The 21,295-nt window shown below is 36.9% G+C and overlaps 1 protein-coding gene across 4 annotated transcripts in view; it reads left to right on the forward strand.

Annotated features, from left to right (window-relative positions):
• Positions 1 to 21,295, forward strand: part of LOC131663121 (uncharacterized) — an 85,152-nt gene that overhangs the window by 41,291 nt on the left and 22,566 nt on the right. For all 4 annotated transcript variants that reach the window (XM_058933228.1, XM_058933230.1, XM_058933229.1 and 1 more), the window contains exons 4-5: positions 17,887 to 17,923; positions 18,123 to 18,349. In XM_058933228.1, the coding sequence (XP_058789211.1) occupies positions 17,887 to 17,923; positions 18,123 to 18,349 (264 nt within the window). The remainder of the gene's footprint in view (positions 1 to 17,886; positions 17,924 to 18,122; positions 18,350 to 21,295) is intronic.

A 21,295-nucleotide genomic window follows, 5' to 3' on the forward strand; every position in this document is an offset into this window, starting at 1 on the left:
AATTTTTCAAGCGCTACTATAACTTAACGCTTTATACTGCGCGCTGACGAATCTACCGTAGGTTTCTCTAGCGTGTCAAACAATGACGAATAACGTCTTCGTCTTTGAAATAAAAATTAAATATTTGGTGACGCACTAACACCACAAGCCGTAGTTGAAACGCCAGATAAAAATGTAATTATATGCTAGAGTGAAGGTGTCACTCAAAGACGCTAGGGTGTTGCCACGAAATTCAAACGATCGGGTATTGGAAATATAGCCTCTAGTCCGTTATCGAGCGAGCGTAAGTCTCCTTTCCAAAGCTACTGAGCTTCAAAAGCGTTTTCGACTAGCGCACAGCCGATCATACCGACGATGCGACTACGACGAAGCTTTCAGGTGAGCTTGTCGCTATCACATTTTATCGGATCAACGCATCTGGCATGCTGTGTGCGTTCGTCAGATTTTTCTGTAAAACTATCATATCACTAATTACGATTTCCTCAATAGCACATTTTCTCCTACGCGAAAATGTAGATACAATTGCGTTTGTTACAATTTTTCATTACTGAAAAATATTTATTTAAAGTTAGCAAGCATAATGTTCAAAATAGCACGTCTAACCCGAAAAAAATGCCATTTCTCCATCTCGCTCATTAAGCAATCTACTTAGCTGACTAAATATCAGGAAAATTTTGAAGCTGAAAACCCTTTGCTGGTTTAAACTTTCAACACGCGTATATGTAGATTGAGCAATCTTATTATACGGAATGCTGGGCTCCATGCACAAATATCAAGTTAAATTTGGTCATAGGGAGAGTACATACCCGTGAACACACGGTAACATAATGAAATGAATATTTCCAGATAATCATAATTTAAATTGGTACAGTGCAACATTCAAGAGTTGAAAAAATAAATTGTATCAAGTTATTAGCTTTACGAGTAATGATTTAGCTGAAACATAATCCTTTGGACTTTTGACATCAGCTGAGTAAAATAGTGCACCGCTCTGAATCATTTCACATTCATAACAATAACAAGCTGCAATAAAAACTCACGAAAAGCTTAAGAAATGAAAGCTTTTTTCATTTGAAGTGGCTCGGAGGTTACGAGACGGAGAAACGTCGGCTGGGCAGGAGAAAAAATATTAAGGACTCTTACAAAGAGAAAGAGAGAAAAAACGTTGTAGGAATCTCTGTGCTTGTGAAACTCACAACAGAAGCAACAGCAGCACCAGCGAGGTCGACAGCTCTGTTATATCTTGGCAAGGATTAATCCATTCTCTCTTGAGAGCCACTGAAGCGTGCTCAGGTTTACAGCCCGAGATTAAGGGGCTGTCCCTAGCAAAAATTAAATAGCACGTAAGTTAGCGTAGCACGCGCGCGTGTCTGCATAGCGGATCACATTGGCAAATTAAAAGGAGCAACCGAGCTACGTGTCGCATACACAGCGCAAGAATTTGAAAAACTGGCAGAGTAAATGCATTTGGTTTTCGTATAACTAACGAGGCACGCGCGAAAGCGCAAGTTACGCGCGCGAGCCTTGGTTGGAGTATTCGTTAGGTATATGGTCCTGTAGAGCCTGTTTTATTAGCACTTTAAGTCTGTTTCTCGGACGACTTTTCTCAATCTCCCGGCAGTCGCGCCAGTCCATGGCTCAATTTCTCGCTCTTCGTGCCACGCCCAAGGTGCTCTCTCTCTCTCTCTCTCTCTTTCTCACTCATTATATTGCATCCAGATTCTCCCTGGCGATTTTCATCGCTTTGCCGAAGCACCTACTGTCTTCTTTGTTGCCAACATTCACAATCGCTACTTTTTCAACTTCAATCTTTATATTGTTTTTTACTGTGTAATATATGCTCTTTTAGTCCCATGATCCAGCATAGTAATCAAATTTATAAGATGCATAAATACATCATGTATTGAGTATCTGTATTGATCGTTGCTGTATTCAGATAGCAGGTGCTGTATTATCTCGCAAAGATTTTTTTATCAATATTTCGTTAATATTAAAATACATGGAATCTATACACAAGTGGACAACGTCACATACTTATGGTATTGTCAGTGGGTTGTCGATGTAACTTTATTAGATTGTGATGTTATTTCTTAGTAATTGAATATTTTATTATCTATGTCTAAACAATTGTCATACCGTACATCGTCTTATTGTCTCGTTGAAAAATGATGGCAAGTTAACCTACATTACCGTTTGGCTAAATATCAATGAAAAATATCGACTAACTACATCACTCAAAATAATCGCATTAAATTTCAGTTAAAATATTTGATAGTTAACTGTGTTTCAAAATAAATTGGATTATGTAGACAATGAAATCTTTTTTGACATATGTTATGTAAGCAATATATTATTATTAAATAATCATTACAAATTTTTTTGTGATAAGGTTGTAAGCAATATAAACTGTAAGAAAGAAAGCCATCAAATGGTCACAAGCGCCGTGGAAAAACAATCGTACTTTGTCGAACTTGTACGAGTGGCGTGGAAAAAAATTTTGAAGAAAAATAAAAATACAAATTCATGAGCGGAGGATCACGGCTGACGTAGGATAAGGGATCCCCTCGTCGCGTCGGTCGTCGCGTCAGTCGCCGGTCGATCTCCCTCGGAATACACGACCGTTGTCCTTTCGTGACACGTGACGTAGCGATAGAATGAACGATGAGAGTAAAAGTCAGGAGAACAGCTACAGCGGGCCGATGATAAAGTATATTTATTAAGCTACACGCCAAACCCAACGCCAGTCGAATTACAGTTCTCACTGCAGTGACAACCTTTGACCATTCGACGGAACGGGGGCCCGTTTATCGCGACAAATGAGCTTGCCACGCGGTATATCGCGCGCGGCTCGCTATATCCGCGCGCAAGTGAATTATAACACGGCGGGCGGAGGACCAGCGTTTTTACTGTGTGGCGCTCCGCTTTTAATGGCAGCCTGCTGTTTCTCTCGGTCGAGAAATAAAAGTGTGAACGCTACAGACCGGGGTGTAATTTATGATTATTTTTCAAATTTTCTCTAGCTTTTCATTTCAAATATTTTTTATTTCTTTAGTTTTCTTGCCCATAATGACTAATTATTTATACAACATCATTTTTTATAAATAACCTTAATGATCAACTGGAGTATATAACTTGTTGGCCAGCTGATTAAGGTTGTACACGTAAATGTTGTCCGTTCATATATGTCATTTCGACCTCGTTATTGAGCAATCTTTGATTCGCGTTATTTGACTTACGAAAATAAAGCAATAGATTTGTTTAGTAATCCATCATATTATATAATAACTAACTTGGGTATTTGATATATCCACTTAATTTTCCGATCAACTAAAATTCGACGCATAAAAATTTTATTTTTCAACAACGGACAAGGAAAATACCTCAGGTGCCCATCCCTGATTTCAATAATACTGAGATATATTATACATCAAAAAATAACATATTATGTCTAATGTCTTCCGTTCTATTCAATATATTTCAATAAAACAATATGAAAAATTTTTGTCATAAAAAACGTAACTAAATCATACATGTTTTGATAATAATATTATTAGAGTATTGAAGAGTAAAAGTTTTTTATTGAGGAGTATTCTCTTCTAGAAAACAAAAACCATCCCTAAAAATCATCCTCAAAATCACATTCTTTTCTATAATTTCGGTTCTATTTAATATTTTTTAATAAAATGAAATAGAAAAAAATTTTCTCGAAACACGTATCTCTTATTTTTTTTATATACTACTTTTGGGTAGTGTCCTTGTGAGTAGGTATATATTTTATCTGTAATAGTTGAAACCATATGCATGTAACTTTCATGTTTGAAAAATTAATTTTTATATCCGAATATTTAATACATTTAATAAGTTTGCTATTTAAACCGACAGTATACTGCTAATATTATTTGATTATCGAATTAAGTTCATCTTTATTGCAATACTCAACAACTACGTAGCTGAATTTCTAATAAAATATCTTATATTAAAAGCACCAGTCTCTGCAGTATTTCATAAAATAAAGCTTGATCGTTTCGTAAGCGCCCAACATTTATTAATCTTTTCTAGGGCTCGACCCTCATTAACAATAAAGTCGAACCCGTAGTTTCGAAGTATGTCAAGCATTACATTCAAAATAAAAACTGTATTAGTGTTCACTTTAGTAGACAAAAGTAAAAGACATTTGCAGTTGAGAAGTTCTTTAATTGAAGACTCGCGCAATTAGGGAAAGAGAATTAAAATTTCTTTGATGAATATAAAAAAACAATCATGACTATCAGAAGTATACTTTGTAAAGTTCGATCGATCGGCTTATTGCAGCGATTCTATGCTTCTAAGGGTAAATCGGCGTATCGATTCTCCGCAGGCGTTCCTATTTAGTTTTCGCTCTTGCTTTCTCGGACGTCTGCACAGTTAACGTAGCGGTAGCATTGAAAGCAATCTTCGACAAAAGCTCATGGTTGTTGATCACCCGGAAGAGCTAGCGCAGAATGACTCTTGAAAAAAGTAAGTTCGGTAAAAAAAAATTGAAGTAACAAGCGTGTCGTAATCCTTTGTTCGTGGTAGCTTCTCTTGAAGTTTGCGGGGCCGCGGCGGTGTAAATGAAAGCTCGCGCGCTGCAGTAGATTTGAGCGCGCGGCATTTGTCTCTGCCGGCTGGCTGGCCTTGCAAACTAATTTTCTGCGGACGTCGTCCCGAGACGCTCGCTCGCGCGAATATTGTCGTATTTTGGCCTCTCCCTCGTGCACTGCCAGTCCCTCTCTCATTCTCGCCACAGGTTTTTGCACCGCACGGCATCCCTCCTGACCACGCCACTGAAAATACTTCGGATGCCAGAGGCTTGCCGCAGATCCAACTTGTTATGGACAAATGTCAAATGCGCGCCTGTGTACATATTGCCAGATATCATGTGTGTGCCCTACTCTTCATTTCTTTTCACGTTAAATACTAAACTCTACCACGTTTGAAATTATCAAAATCGTTACATCTCTTTCTTTCCCTCTATGACATAACTGTAAATTAAGCTTCGCGAGCATTTTTTTAATAGAACAAGCTTTAGATAAATTTAAAAAGTTTTAATGATTTCTTAACACAGATATATTCAAAAAGTCAACAGTAATTGAAATTGAAACTGCAGGAAAAAGTGAAACCAACTGGTAACACTCGACAGATACTCTCAATACTTTTAAGGTTAAGCCAAGCAGTGCCCTGTTATTGTTTTTTAATTTAAAGTCGAAACTCACTAGCTGATAATTCATGTCGACAAAGGTTGCAGTGTAGTTGTATAGGAAGCCACGTAGCTATATAATAGATTGATTGGACAACGAACAAAGAGGGAAACATTGGCTTGGTTGATTACTTTTAATTTGCGGATTTGTGAAAAAAAATCCTCCGAAATCCTCTTACTGAATCAGGTGATATTTAATTAGCACCAATCGATATCACGTGAATACGATGAAATAATCTGCAAGCTTTGTTAACTCTATTAGATCTTCCATTAGTGTGTAGCACGGAGAATGATAACAAATTAAAGATCATCGACTTGACTATTTAATAGTTTCCGGATCACGTATCTTTTATTTAGCGCATCAACATAATGAAAAATGGTTAAAAAGTCAAATGATTTGTGACAGTTTGCGACAGTGGACCCGGCGGCGAATCTGATCGTTAATTGCGCTGGGATATCTACTCTGGCGAGAGGCGTTTAAGTAATGGATTAATCAAGTTGCCGCGTGAAAATTAGGACGCCCTCTTGCTTTTGGAGAGGGACGCTGCATATACAGCTCTCCCTGTCTCTCTCCCTCTCTCTCTCTCTCTCCTCTCTATGTCTCTCTTCGTCGCTACCGTGGTTTCTACACTGCATGGTTATGTAATTTTCCTTAGTAAGAGAAACTACGCTCACTGCTTATCGAGAATCTACGGTTACGAGTATTTGCTGGTGACATTATGGACTTGAGTGCAAGTTATGTGTTGTTCAACTGCTATACTTGTAAATTGTTTCTCAAAACAATTTACAAGTATAGTCATCGAGCAATTGTTTTTTCAAAATAATTCACGTTTTCGGACAAAAATAAATACTGTCTTGGCTATTATGAATATTCTTAAATATTCTTAATATCAGAAAAGTTGATTTAAATATATATTATGATTAAAATTATATTGTTGTATTATATTTAAAAAACTAGACCTGCCATACTATTCATGAATTTTATCGATCAAAAGATGATCAATGCTGATACTTCTATAGAGCATACTCGGGCCAAGTCAATTTGAAGATTATTACTTATTCACAGTCCTGCCCATTTCCCCACATTGCTCGATCTTGTTTTCGTGGGGTGATATTTTTTTGCAATAATATCATGAAACAACATCTGATATCGGTAATTAAAGCTAAATAACAACAATTGATAGTTTGAGTTTATTGAATAAGCTGTCATCCAGATCTTGGCAAAGGCCAACGATAAGTAATGTTCAGAAAATGTCGTCGTACTCTAGGTCTGTCCAATATCATTAGAATGTCATCCAAAGAAGAAAGCTGAAAATAAGAAAAGAAATGATATGCAGCGCATGAGAGTACGCAAGAGAGGTAAAAGTACAGTGTTAAACTTTGAGCGAGACTACTTGAAAAGAGATACAAAACGTATGCACTTGTATACATCCCGGACGCTGCCGCTGTCTCGGTAGCGTACAGTCGAGAGCGCCGAGCAAGAGAATGTGTCGAGGGTAGACGTAAGAGATAAAGAGAAGTTCAAGTCAAAACTCAATCTTCTCCAAGTGCATTGGCGCACACTGTCCTGTGTACGTAAAGTGAAGTGTGGCATCGCAGCACGCGATTGACCCTTGGGAACGAAAACGTGCCCCTTTCAGCCTGACCTACGCTGACCATCTCTTTCTCTCCCTCGCTCTCTCCGTATCTCTCTCCTTCCCTCTCACACTGTCTTAAATTTAGTATATATCTCTCTCTATCAAAGTGCTCGATTCCTCATTCCATTTGCTGACTTTTCTCATCGTCCTCATTTTGCGCGATGTTCACATATACTTAACACTTATAATTCATTATCGTAACTATTTTTTATCCGATATCTCTCAAAGCTTTTCCGTATTAGTTTTTACTGTTGAGAAAGTTGAATTTATGAATCTTTCTAAATGACCAATTATAACTTTCGGAAATTTCAGAACTTATCAAGGATATTTCTTCTTATGAAACAACCAATCAGCTTGTTCATATTTATATGAAATTATTATTAAACAATAATTATTATAAACTTCCAGAGTACTGTATTTCTTGTATAAACATCTAAGGTGGTCATAATCGTTTAGTTCGCCATTTCTCTTTTTAGTATAAATTTTTTATATTTTAGGTTGTTCTACTTGGTTGACTTTTATATTTCAATGGTGAAGAAAAATAAGAAAAAACGAGAAAACAGACTCTCTGTTATAGATGTATAACCATGCTCTTTAAGAAAACACAAGATAGACATTTTTTATAGAATGCTTTAGTAGCACAGATATTTTTGTAATAGTCTTATTGTAACACTTTTTTTATCCTATTATTAATCGGTTAAGGCCATAAATTAAGCAAACTGTAAATAACATTCGTATTTGATTACATGGGTATGTGCTAATATATTAACATGGATATGCTCTTGCATAATTTGCTATCCGTTAAATATTCATGTGCTAGCACCTACGTAATTGTCGCAGCGATGAATCAAGTAAACAATGTAGAAATTATTAGTTTCCTGCCCTGTATTTTGTGCTACACATAGGTCATATTTGATCATGCAATGTCATTTAATTCAAGGATAATAAGGGTAAAGGTAAAAAATGTTATCACACATAAAAAAAAAATATATATATATATACACACACTCACACACTTAACTTTAATAAAAAAATTAATAAAAAAATCTTTGATTCAAATTTTATTGATCTCTTCTATAAAATAATTCAAGGTACAGATAACATGTAGTATCCTCATAAAAATGGACTATTTCTCTGTTCAAATGAATAGGGGACGCGTTGCGGAAAAACTGAGGGTTTACTTTGTAAAACGTCGCGTCACGTTGCGCGTCGTCGGGAAATGTAAATTTGTGTTTGTCGGCAAAGTTTGCCAGTGCCGAGCACAAGTTAACGAATAAGAAGCTTAAAGCAACACTCGCGGTTCCGCACATTGAAATCAACAAAAGAAGCTTGATTGACGCGAATCCAGAAAATTGACGCAAACACGCTGACGAGAAAAGGGCGGAGCCGCGACGTACATAGGCAGAGTCTGATAACCGGTGCAATTAGCGCAGCTTTGCGCGCAGGAGGCGACAAATGCATAAAATTGAGCGTTGCAACCCGGCTCTAATAAGGAGCTACGTTTGAGCATCGCCGTCGGCGCGCTCGTCCAGCCAAATCCAATTCCGGCGCCAAAAACCACCGAGTAGGTGAGTAAGAGAGCTCAATGTCGCTGCCAAGATTGAACGCGCCAGCCGTTAACAGGCTCAAAAGCGTGCCACACCGAGCCGCGCCGAGCCGCGCCACGCCATGCGCTATCTCGGAACAAATTGCCATCGATCGCGGTCGCAGCCAGCCGCTTGGCGCTTGCCACTTTGGCTGCATTAATTGAGGTTTTTCCGAGCGTGCTGCTATGTCTTGATTGCCCAGCATCAGACTTTCGGCTGGTGTTTTCTCGAGCACCACCGGCGCTCTCTATCACGCGCTGCATGCTTGATACACGATTTTCTTGGCTACGCTATCGAGTCTTTAAGTTTTTTCATTCTCTTGCTTGCGACAGATCGCCGCTGGAGTGATGAAGCGATCGTCTCTCTACACTCCATCTTGAGGACACTTTAACAGCTGCCAGTCCCGCCTGCAGGACGAACATCGGAAAAATGAAAAACCCTTGGCGTTATCCACGACACTTTTTTACCTGCTACGATTACTGCTCATATGTGCTGATTAATTGCCCTTCTGCCAATTTCAATGAATCATTTGTTACGCCTATCAATTTGATCGGGAGCTGAGCGAGGGCCAACAACCTGTTTCCCAATCAACTTGAGATTCAATATCCTGCACGTTCATTGCTTTATTGGAGCATACAATCAACGTTGCGCTCGGCAAATCGTAAACGCGAAAACGCTACCTCTTGTTCTCCTTTTTTAAATCAAAGTCAAAGGGGATCGTGCTCAATCAAAGGCCAATTAAAATCTACGCCAATTCTCTACGACCACTACTCTTTCGTAACCTCATTCCGGTTGGCGCCACTTCAAGTACTGCGCTGTAACCAAGTTTTTTTACGGAAAGAAAGGAAGATAGAATTTCCGAACAAAGTCGAAAAAGGTACCCGACGTGGCGGGTCGCGCGAACTACTGTTGTCGAAAGAAAACCTACTTGACACCTTGAATTATCAAAGGCATCATATAATCGAAATACTGGCTGAAATTAGAACTGCTATTGAAATGTTCAGTGGTACATCTTTTACTTTAAATTGTAATTATTCAAATAAATATTTCCCAAAAGTAGAGCCATGAACAAAAATGAGATTAAAACAACAAATTTAATAACCTAGCATTGTAATAATAGTCGTTAACTCTAGTATTTACAGTGATAATTTAGTTTATTTTATTAAAATCTTATTTTTACATGAAAATTTAAATTATCGAGCTACTTTATTGTCATGTTTATCATGTTTTTAGTTATTGAATGCACATGTAGGAATTACTACGTTCTTTACACGAATTGAAATAAACAAACATAGGTATGCAATTAACAAGATCCTTCTTGTTTAAACTAAATTAAGGTTAACTATGTCAATAGCAGTATAATTCCTTTAGCTCAAAGAGATTTTTTACTCGGCTGACAGAACGTTGATTATACCACTGCAAACGTGTTCTTTGATCTTTTTACAAAATTATTCAATTATAAACGATAAATAATTTTGTTGCGTCAAATGCAGGATCAAAACTATAATGTTAAACTACATGTGACTATGATTTACCTACCAAATAAATTGCTACAAGAAGTCCTCTAATCCCGACGCGTAACGTTACTAAAAGTTATTATATGGCAGAGCAGCAGCAAAAGCAGCGATGTGACCAGCATATCCTTTATATTTCATGGGCGTGTTTACGGTCCCAGGCCAACTGAAAAATATTGTCTTCTGGACTGTGAACTGTGCGCGTACAACATATAAAAGCGCTTCAACGCCAGCAGGTGCACTACACAGATATGCTATCGCGTTTTTTATCAACGTCCTATCGACATCAAAGAAAATGACTTGATACACTTAAATACTCTCTCCTCTCTCTCTCTCTCTCTTTCTCCCTCCCTCCCTTTCGCACGTGTTGTTGCAACAGCTGTCTATTATAGATGCTTTTATTCGAACTATTTGTCATGTTGCGATAAAAATGTATCGTCTTTGTATAACGAAGTACAATTACTTTAACGTTTCAACAGTTGATATATTCAAAACTACTTAAATAGATGAATAAGTTTGCCTACGAAATGGCTGCTGAATCTCAGTTACGTGACAAGCATAAATTTTAATTAATAAATTTATTTTATTCATATACAAAATTACTATTTCACTTTCATACATACTCAAATTGCACGCTGCTAAAGTCATCTTGTTGTTAGTGTTTAAAGTCTCGAAAGCGTACTTGTTCATCTATCGATGTATACAGTTAAAACAACAAATTATTATATTTGACAAATTTATTTGATACATAACCCAAAAACCAGACAATACAGAGAGTGAGTAAGAGAGAGTGAGAGAGAGAGAGAGAGAGAGAAAGAAAGAGAGTGAGAGAGAGAGAGAAAGAAAGAGAGTGAGAGACACAAGAGTTCGATTAAGCGAGTCGCTTTTGATTTGCGAATTATTAGGATAATCTGCAATTTGATTCTATAGAGCAACGCGTGCTCAAGCATAATGTCGAAGCGCAATCGTCCTCGTCGGTCGCACTTAACGATGAACCTTTCATTCAAATGCAGATTCGAAAGAACAGGCAACTCTTAAGAGCCGCTGTAAAGCAAATTAGAAAATAAGTCCTAAAGATTTACAAAGCTCAAGGCAAAAAAAAGGCCTCGCGGGGCTTTCAACGAGAGACTGAAAGAACACTCGGCACAATGAAATTCGGCGCGCAGAAAACAGACCAACTCGAGCCGTGAGGGCAGCTGGGGGTTGCCACATCGGCGCGGTAATTAAAGCAGACGCCAGGAATACACGACGAGACAGCGCGCGTATTTACGTTGCCCGCTTCTCTACGCTTCTCTACGTTTCTCACCGCTCGAGCTGCCGGGATCGCAACTTTTTCTTGCGCCCCTCTGCCACCCCTCAACACTCGTGCGTACGCGAGCTTACACTTTTCTTCGGGCGTTCGCACTTAGCATTCCGCATTTTTGAAGTCGTTCGCTCTTTTTTTCTATCTCGTCCACAACTTTTACTTGGCTACTTTTTCCAACTCGTTCCTTTTGTTTTTCCCCATCAACGCGTTAATAACACCTTATTGTGAATTGCGAGTTCGTAAATCCAACGCATAAATGAGGCTACTTTTTCTCTTTTTTAAAACTATTTCGTAAATTAAATTTTATTTGATGCCAATTGTCTTGCGTCAAAAATTTGAACAATTTTAACTATCAACGATATGCTTTTTTCAATTTTTTAGAAAAGAATTTTTAGAAAAGATTTATTTGTACTTGTTACCTCACATTACCAATATTTTAATTAAGTATTATATTTATATACTATTCATATAGACTTTCACTAAAAAGATCGCTTTACATTCAAAAGTTCAGACGATATAGAGCTTCAACTAATTTGATTCTCTTTGACGTATGTATAAATAAATTACGACTCCTAAATTAGAGGGTATGATGTATTCAAGATTTCAGTCCTAAAGCAATATTCTGTGTAGTAAAACATGATAAAGAATAGAAACATTTTTCAAACAACTCTACAGAGACTGTTTTCGTAAAATTTACTCAGGCTATTTCAATATTATTCTAGACTACGTGCATCGGAAAAAGAGAAAATACTACATTTAAAGAAAATATTTTTATGTGACTGTATAATGCCTATCAGTATATTTTTTGCAATTATATTCGATATTCTTAGAATTTCATGCTATAAATATTTTCATATAATTATTTGCATAATGTTTCAAATATTAGTTAGTTTACTTGCTAAAAAAATGCGATTGGATCGTTCTAGTTTTTAGATGTCTGAAGTATTGTTATTGCTCATTTTGTTCCATGTTTTGCAAAATGATGCAAAAAATTAAAAAATTTGTTAAGTTTACTATGATATAATCTCCATTTAAATAACGTTTTGCAATTATGTGATATCTGCTCAAAATCAGAATGCAGTGAGTTGTTTTGTAAGTAGATCTCTTCATAGATGTAAAAAGTACGTATAGGTGGAAATTAGTATGTTGGAAATATTCGATGTTATAGATTTCGAGGTTTTACCGGGAAAATTTCCCATGTAAAATTGATTATCCGCATGAAAGAAACATGAAGATAGAAAGGTAACGCAATCGTGCAGAGTCGAGAAAATAGCATGTAGCGGCTGGCTCGCGTTACATATTCTACTGAGTTCAGCTCGGAGTAGAAGCTGAGCGAGAAAGGGCAAACGATAGCTGCCTATTTATCGTGGCGCTAATGAACGAAATGTATCCCTTCTCCTTTCTCTTCTCTTCTGTACGCTTCCAGCATCAACTCTTGGGTATCTTTATCGACCCTATCGTTCAGTGTCAGCTCTAATGCCTCCGAACATTTAGCCATCATTAGCAAACACACTCAACTTATAATCGCACCTGTTCTATGCCTCGTTCTTTTCCACTTGTAACATCTACATGTTACCCTTGAAACTGATCTCCAAGGTAATGCATCGCACAGACGCGTATTGCTTTGCTTTACACTTTGTCAAATGAACAATTTTTATTTCAAAAGAAAGAATCAACATGTTGAGGGAATGCACTCACTTTCTTTATCTCGATCATCTCGAGAAGGAACGGCACACCGATTCGAGCACACTCTCTAATGGTTCGGTTTACGACCAGGGAAGGCAAGGCGAAGAAAGGTTTCGACACGTGATGCGTCGCTGCCATACGACGCGTCCACACGTGTAGGAGAAAAGGGGCGCATGGCATGACGTTGCCGACATTGTCGAACGCGGGCCCATCGACCTACTTTTAGAGAGAATTCGTCGCGATCCCTGACTAGTTTGGGCAGTTTATTGACCGACATTCAGGGAGAAACTCGCTTTCTTTTCCGCTCTGGTCTGCGCCATGAAATTCTGAGTGGTTCTGCCTACGTTGCGTACTGGTATTTAAGTGCGATACCAATTGCTATAACTCGCGGATGACGATGCAAGCGGTACATTTACGCGTCCGCAGTTGTATGCTCAGGCCTACGCGGCAGTGGTGGGTCTTGCCCCAGCCCGTTCCCGAGAGTGCAACATCTTTGCGGTCGCTATGCCCATCTTTCACGAGGTGGTTAGGGCTGTCCCCATTCTCGAGACGTCGAGGTCACCTTAGGTGAAGTCAGTATTGCTGCACTCTTCCACCCTGCAGCGGAACTGCCGTGCCCCATCGCCAAGAGAGCTCTCTACTTGCGAGAATTTGTAAGTGCGCACTACGTCGCGCCCGTCACCTTTGTTATAGTGCCACCACTACCGTTAGTCTAATTTGTATACAGTACGATCACTGTGTTTATTTCTTACCGCTTGATTCGGGTTATTTCCGTACTTGCGACTAGGGTTTTTTACGCCCTTGTTAAGTGTTCACTTTCTGCTTTTAATTCCGTTTTTTAAAAAAACTCAATATATATTCAAATAAAATCTAGTCAATTTGGACCGGTCTTCTTCCTTGCGCTTATAATTTGGGTGAAATCCTGTATCGCGAAATCTTAACACCTCATGTTAATTTAAAACAACACTTGCTGCTACATTTATTGTTGAGTATCCCCTTTAACAACAAGTGCATTAGATATCTGCAATTTTCAACGATTTATATCTGAGAACCAAACACGTATAAATTTTTAGGCATCTATAGGGTATCGCAAATAGCTCAAAGAATATATTCAATATCTATTGAACTGAAGCTAAAGCTTCGGTAAACACTCGAACTTGGAAAACAACAACGCCTGCACCGAGTGAAAATAGTTTTAATTTTGTTTACATACTTACGAAGTAGGAAATACCTACTTGGTACTTTATCAATTATATTGGCCTTCTGCAAGCAAAATCCCATTTAAAAAGTTTACTTAACTTGCAAATCGCTAGGAGCATAACTTTCTTACTTTCGACTAGATTGCGCGCTGTTAACGTCGACGAACGCACCAAGTAGAAAAATTCAAGTTTAGTACGACACTCCGACGTTCATAGAGGCTGTAGATCATATGAATGCAGGATAAATTTGTGTAGATTCTCGGAGTGCTTTGTTTCTACAATTAAATGTTGATAGCCAAGCACAAGTCTTATTCCTTGAATAAAATTCGATTCTTATAAAGATTTTACAGACACTAAAATATTTCAATTGTTTATCTTGTAGAGTCTTTAATTCATCATAAAGAGTAATAAATAGTGAGGTTTTTTAGTAAAAATGATGTTTGAAATACATAGAACAAATGACGAACTCTTCGGGTAGACTAACATATTTGACCAAATATTCCTAAAACTTAAGCAAAATACAGATTACATGGATGGTTATTATTCTATATGTGACCGCAAAAGCCTTGTATTTCTTTATCTTTTCGCATAATAACAACAATAAATTTGCAATATGCTGCAAAATTCAAATGCAGATTTAATGAAAACTCGTTATTATCGGTGATCAATAGTTAAAAGTTTCAGACAACAATGGACGTTGTATGTAACCGTCGAGAATCTGTACTGTAACAGCAGTGCAAAGTTCGAGTGCCATGAGAACAATATAAAAGATACGCGCGTTTTAGTTAGCAAATAATACGACGAAGTAGCTATAAGCAGTCGTGCAGGAAAAGATATTGAATGACCGTGGAAATGACATACGTTAGAGAATGCTGGAGATAATGGCTCCACTGCAATGCGAATAAATCTGATCCAGTTACAAGACATGACATCAGGAATTCCTGACATTCCATGGTCGCTGTGGCATAGCAAATTAGAACGAAAAGTTTAAAATTCGAAAAAGGTTATGGAATTCTCATCGAGAGCGTAATATATAACAAACGCAAAAGCTGAAAGTTAGAAAACGAGAGAAAATGTTCGTTGGAGCTCTGAAAAGAGCAGAGATTACAGTAAATGATACAAAGAGAACCTTTTAAAAGCGAGTGAGGATATAAAAGATTTATTTGTAATTGAAAAATGCATACAGTCTGTGAGAAGGAACAAGTAAATATAGGTGCGATAGTTCTTTCACAAGTAATGAGCCGTGTGGTTGGGTTTAAGTACTGCTGAAAAGCTTTGCCAGGCGCTATCGAGGCTTTAGTCGACTTTTTACGGAAAAAAAAATATTTCAAGAGGTAGGTGGCAATCTCAACCAAATGAAGCGTTATAAACCGGAAAAGAATTCAATGAAACCTTTACGTTAATCGGTTCGAGCATCCTTCTAGCGAATTGAAGTACGTAACGAATTGGGTAAGCTTTTAAAGTTACCTAACACATTTAAACATTTAAAAAGAGTATTTAACATTCTGCATTCTTTGATTGTTTGATTAGCACTTTAAAAAAATAAGTCAAATAAAAGCAGTTTTCATTGAATATAAGCCTAACAGAGAAACTTTGTATCTTGAATATGTCAGAACGAAAATTAGGAAATATTATTTAGAGACAAGAACATCGCCTCTGAGTAGGGAAAATTAAATTCTTGAAATACTTGAGCTGAACTTATCACGCGCGTCATGTTGTTTTTAGCTTCAACCAACGAAGAAAAAACGTTATCTTTCAGTACTTCAACGCAAATTCAAACGATTTGACGTCAAATTCGATTAAAATCAATACAGTGACTGCAGTTTATTGTATACGTAACTAGTAATGATAGTCTCAAGACTGAAAAATCTCAAACTATATTAAGCATTGCATTCATTTCATATAAACCGTATTCAAAAATTGATAGTTTAGTTTTTATAATCAAAAGTCGCGGTAGCGTGTTGTATGCGAATGAGCGCGAAATAACTACAGAGCGGCGACAGGACTGGACTTTTACTCAGAAAGATGACAATCTCATCTGAAAGTCACTCGTTTTTCCCATACTTCCACATATTATGATATCTCTATCAGCTAAATAAAAAAAATAAATAAAAATCAACTTTTTATTCAGCTAATAGAAATATCTTCATGATATCTCTATTAGCTGAATAAAAAGTTGATTTCACAATATATCACCAGATAAAAGCTTCAGTTCGATTGATGGAAGTTTTACAAAAGTTATTCAAGTTAGAAAATTTTTTGACATGATCTGTATTATTCGTCAGTGCGATTTTTATCCCAAGCATTTGTAATATACGCTGATTATCGTGCATATTCTACTTATAATAAGCCAATCTATCAATCATATGGCGGTGCAATTTGTGACGCGACTGACTGCATAATTGTCGATTATGTCAAATAATTTACAAGTACGTGCTTAATTATAAAAGGAAACTGAACAGCTGTTCTTTTCGTACATGTACGTCTATTGATTGTTACTAATTACTAGGAGGCTTGTTGGGGCGAAAAATTTTGAACATTTCTGTGTACGAAATGAGTTGAATTCTCCCTCCCGGCTAGTCTATCAACAAATGAAAAATTAACGTGTGAGAGTAAGCCCCAGCTGGCAAGACCTTTCGAAATCAGTTTTTTGCTGCAAGCTATTGGTGTACAGAAATTTTAATGTCGACTGTGACTACACCGACCGTTTTGCTATTTAAAGAGTCGAACTTGACACGTTGTTTTATGAAGATTAATATTGGTGGTTCATAGTCACAGTCGAAATGACAATATCTATGCAATAATTTCTTGCCGCATGATAATTTAATTGAAAGCAGCCTATATATACTCTTTATCTTTTCTGAAAGGTTAGTGTCATAATCTCATATAGGGTAAAAATTGGTAAATATGCCTGTTTTTCCACATACTTGTAATTAGATTTTATTTTTTCAAGCTCAGTATTAGCCCTGAAAATCAAATTGCAATGAACACTACTACTTTTTCTAAAGGCATAGAATTATAAGGCATAGAATAGTAAATTAGCACAACTGTTTTAACACGCACAATTTTATATTGTAAATAATTTGACGGCTTTTGATATGTTTCAAGATATATCGCAATATGTTGATTACATTTTTATATTATGTATTATGTAAGAAATTGTCTATTAAACAACAGAAAGACACTTTTCACTGGTAATAGAGATATATTCGATTTGTTGGAAGAAAAAAGTGGAATTGTGCGCTTTGCAATTAACAAGTAACGCACAGAAAATAAATTGATTGCTAACTGTTCGCAGTCATTTGTCGTGGCAATTTCTTAGCTAGTAAGTGTTCGGAATCGAAAAAGACAATAACTTCAACATTCAAATTGAAATAATTCGACAATTGCAAGCTTTTGAATCGTACAAGATGAAAACACGCTGTTGAGTACTTTACACAGTTACAAAGTTACGCTTTCCACTGTTTACCGTCGCGCCACAATTGTAAACTACGATATATCCAATATTCCAATATCATGGAGCGATCAGTAATTCATTTATAGATACGTATCTAATCCATAGAAACCACATCATTCATCGCAAACCCATTCAAATAATATCTTAACGCAATTTTACAATTCCGCACAGTGTTATTTTCATAGGGCTTGCATAGATACCTCAATCATAGATTGTATTGTGTGAATTTGAGTGAACGTAGATGGCTAAAGACTCTGAGTAAAATGAACATAATGTTTTTTAGACGTACGGTTACATGGAGCAACGATACTCAATCTGAGGTAATGCTCAATCCCCAGCAGTATAAATAAGCCCTTTGGTATTATATACCCCTATTCCAAAGTTTATCGATTGTACAATGCAAGATCAATGAAATAAGAAAAAGACAAGTACACGGTTGAACGGATTGAAAATAGTAAACCCATAGTCGAGACAAGGTACGAGTCGGTGAGATAATAATAGTGTTCGTGTGTTGAACAGGTGGATCGAGCGGAGAACGAGGAGGGCCAGGGAGGAGCACTGGGTCCGTGTTCGTCGTCGGCGTACCACAGCAGCGCTGCCTCAGGCTCGAGAATGGGCCCTGGGCCCGACTCGGGCAGCAGTGCTCCGTCATCGGTACCCCACTCGCTGGCCACGTCGCGCGACGAGGAGGAGGACGACGACGAGGAGAGCAGCGGGCGTCGCTCCAACGGCCACGGAGGATCTAGGTACGACAGCTATCTTCGCCCCTCGTTACCTCTCATCCTTATTTGACTAACGCTCCATGCTGATATACTGATTACATCCAGCGCTTTCATATATTCACTTACATTAGTCATTATCGTACGCTGCAAATGCTCTGTGATGTGTGCCTATTTGTGACAAGCAATTTTATCGATTTTTTTGCTCACCGCCCATCATCGTACAGCTCCAGCATATTTTTCATTCTTTTCTTGACAAGTATTCGGTGCACATCAATCAACATGAGTTATTTGATTGCTTTATGCTCTCATATTCAGTATGAACGTTGTCAGCAGTTAATTGCGCGCAGCATCAATTCGTTTCTCCATAAATTTTCCCTTTTTCTGCGAGGCTTTTTTTTATGTTGTTTTACATTTATGCGAGTTCATGGGTACTACGTTCTAACGTAGCGTGGCAAGGAAAGGATACATTAATCTCGCTATTTACTTGGCAAATATGTTCATCGGAATCTTGCCGGACACATAATTTCGCGGATAACAGCAAACGCACGTAATCAAAACTTAGCTCTCTGTGAAAATTGCGCTAGTGATTTGAACGGATGTACATTTTATAATGGCATAAGCTTAGAAAAAGATGTAACATTGTACCAAGAGATGTGTTTTAATTTCCAATTTAAAAAATAATAAATCTTCAATGGACCTATTTTCTTCAAAGATTGAGTTATTGAATAAACAATTCCATAAGTTGCAAGATACGTCTTCATTGCATCTCAAATGCATAAATTATGTTAATTTTCTGTAGGAAAGACGCGAAGATTCAAATTTATTCCGCTTGATCCATTCTCAAGAGGGAATTCATGAAATAATAATGTTATAGCATTATGCTATAGCATCAACTATTTCATATATCTTAATACAGTAAAGATATGAACATGCATTTCTTTATAAATAAACAATTTGAGAGTTTACATTAATAAATTAGCCCAATAGCTCAGCCGTAAAAATAAACTAGATTTTTTAATGTATCTAGAAGCTTTCGACAGAAAAAAACATCTTTAAGATTTTTGTCGTCTAAGGTATACACTTTTTAATATTTAATTATTGATAAAAGCTAAAACGCAGTTTATTAAAATAGCACACTCGATTTGTATAATAGGTGCGTAATCTGTATTATTTATAAAACCGGCGCAGATTGATTACTTTATAAAAAGTTCCTATGACAGAATCGCGGAGAAAGGAACTGAAAATTTTGAGGGTTGGAAAGGAAAACCGTCAATTTCCGAAGACGAGAGAGTTTAACAGGGATAATAGAATTGTTAAATAGCCTTCGGCAAAATGCTTATTGCATGGTGCTCATGCTGTTGAACATTCGAAACTTCGCTCCGGTGTTTTGCATCAATTCCTCAAGTTGGGCAAATTTCGTTATTCGGCTAGCACTTGGCTTTATTGAATTATTTATGCGCTCGGGCGGCGTCTCGATAAGCGACGCACACTCCCTTGCCACCTAAATCTAAATCTTAGCTCGTGATCTCCATGTAAGACATAGATAGATAGATAGATAGATAGATAGATAGATAGATAGATAGATAGATAGATAGATAGATAGATAGAGATGCATTCGAGTGTGATCGGAATTAGATATACTTAGACCTGCTTGCTACTCGCTAACTATTTGAATTCAGTTAAGCCTGATAATATTCAATTTGTCTTTGCCAATACCTAATACAGATAATCTGTAGAATAAGGGATTGCGATTGTGCCAACTAAGAGTCATTTCCAAAGTAATTTTTTATATAGAATTCGAATCTAAAGCGAAAATGTGTCCATCACGTCAGATTTTTCAGATATTCTAACCTAAAAAGAAGCGAAAAAGACAGTTTTTGGTATATTTGAGGTTCTGTAACATCGTGGATAAAATTTTTTTCTATAAACGGATGAAATCACCCGAAAGGTGAACTCTTATCTCTCAAAATTCATTTTTCAGATTTAACATATCTTTTTCTTCATCGGATATTATTGAGTGAAATCAAGTATTTTCGCATATACTATATATGCGTATATAGGAAATTAGTTGTTTCGAAACTGCATAAAATACTTGAGTTTAATCAATGATATCTCGATAAAAAGAAAGATGTCCAAAATCTAAATCTAATGGATTTCAGGTATTTCTTTTCGTTTATAGAAAAAAAATCAAATATACCAAAAAACCACCTTTTCCACCTCTTTAGATTAGGATATCTAGAAAACCTGAAATGATGGACAAGTTTTGACCTCGGATTCGATTTACATTGATGAAAAACAAAATCATGCAGGTCTGTGTAATTAATAACGGAATCTGAGTGAGGCTAATTCAAGAGATGGGTCGCATTAAAACGTACTCCGCCCAGACAGTACAGTTGTTATAATCGTTAAAAATTAACGTTCGCGCTTGTGTAATGAATTGGAGTCTTACGTTCAAACACGATCAATCATTTACACCAATTTTAAGTATTATGGTTCTATATGCTCGAATTATAAGTCCATTTGTTTTCAAACACAATGGACAACAATTAATTACGTTTGGCCGTGTGATTGGCATGGTTGATCATTCGATTAAAACTCAGTCGCAAAATGTAACGATACACGTGCAAGTACTTAAATAGTTTTGTCCTAATCGGACTATCCGCTTCATTTTAACATTGACTGGTCAATCAACTATACCAAGCTTATGCAGTTGATATTCTATGACATCGATTTCAAATAGCAGTAATCATCGTCTTCGCTTTATCGTCGTTTCCTTTGAATCGAATTATTTCTCTTTCAAAAAGATAACCGCTTAAAAAATAAATGCAAGCTGTTTTAAAAGACGTATTCTTTTCGTATCTTATTACGTACAGATATTTATCGTAGTAACGCTATCGTAGTAACACTAATTATAACTAATCGCAGATGAAATAATAGCCATAGAGAATATTTACTGAATAATTAAGCAAT

This window comes from Phymastichus coffea, unplaced genomic scaffold (assembly GCF_024137745.1).
Source record: "Phymastichus coffea isolate CEN01 unplaced genomic scaffold, Cenicafe_Pcof_1.1 PCOF00031, whole genome shotgun sequence".
Classification (NCBI taxonomy): Eukaryota; Metazoa; Arthropoda; class Insecta; order Hymenoptera; family Eulophidae; genus Phymastichus; species Phymastichus coffea.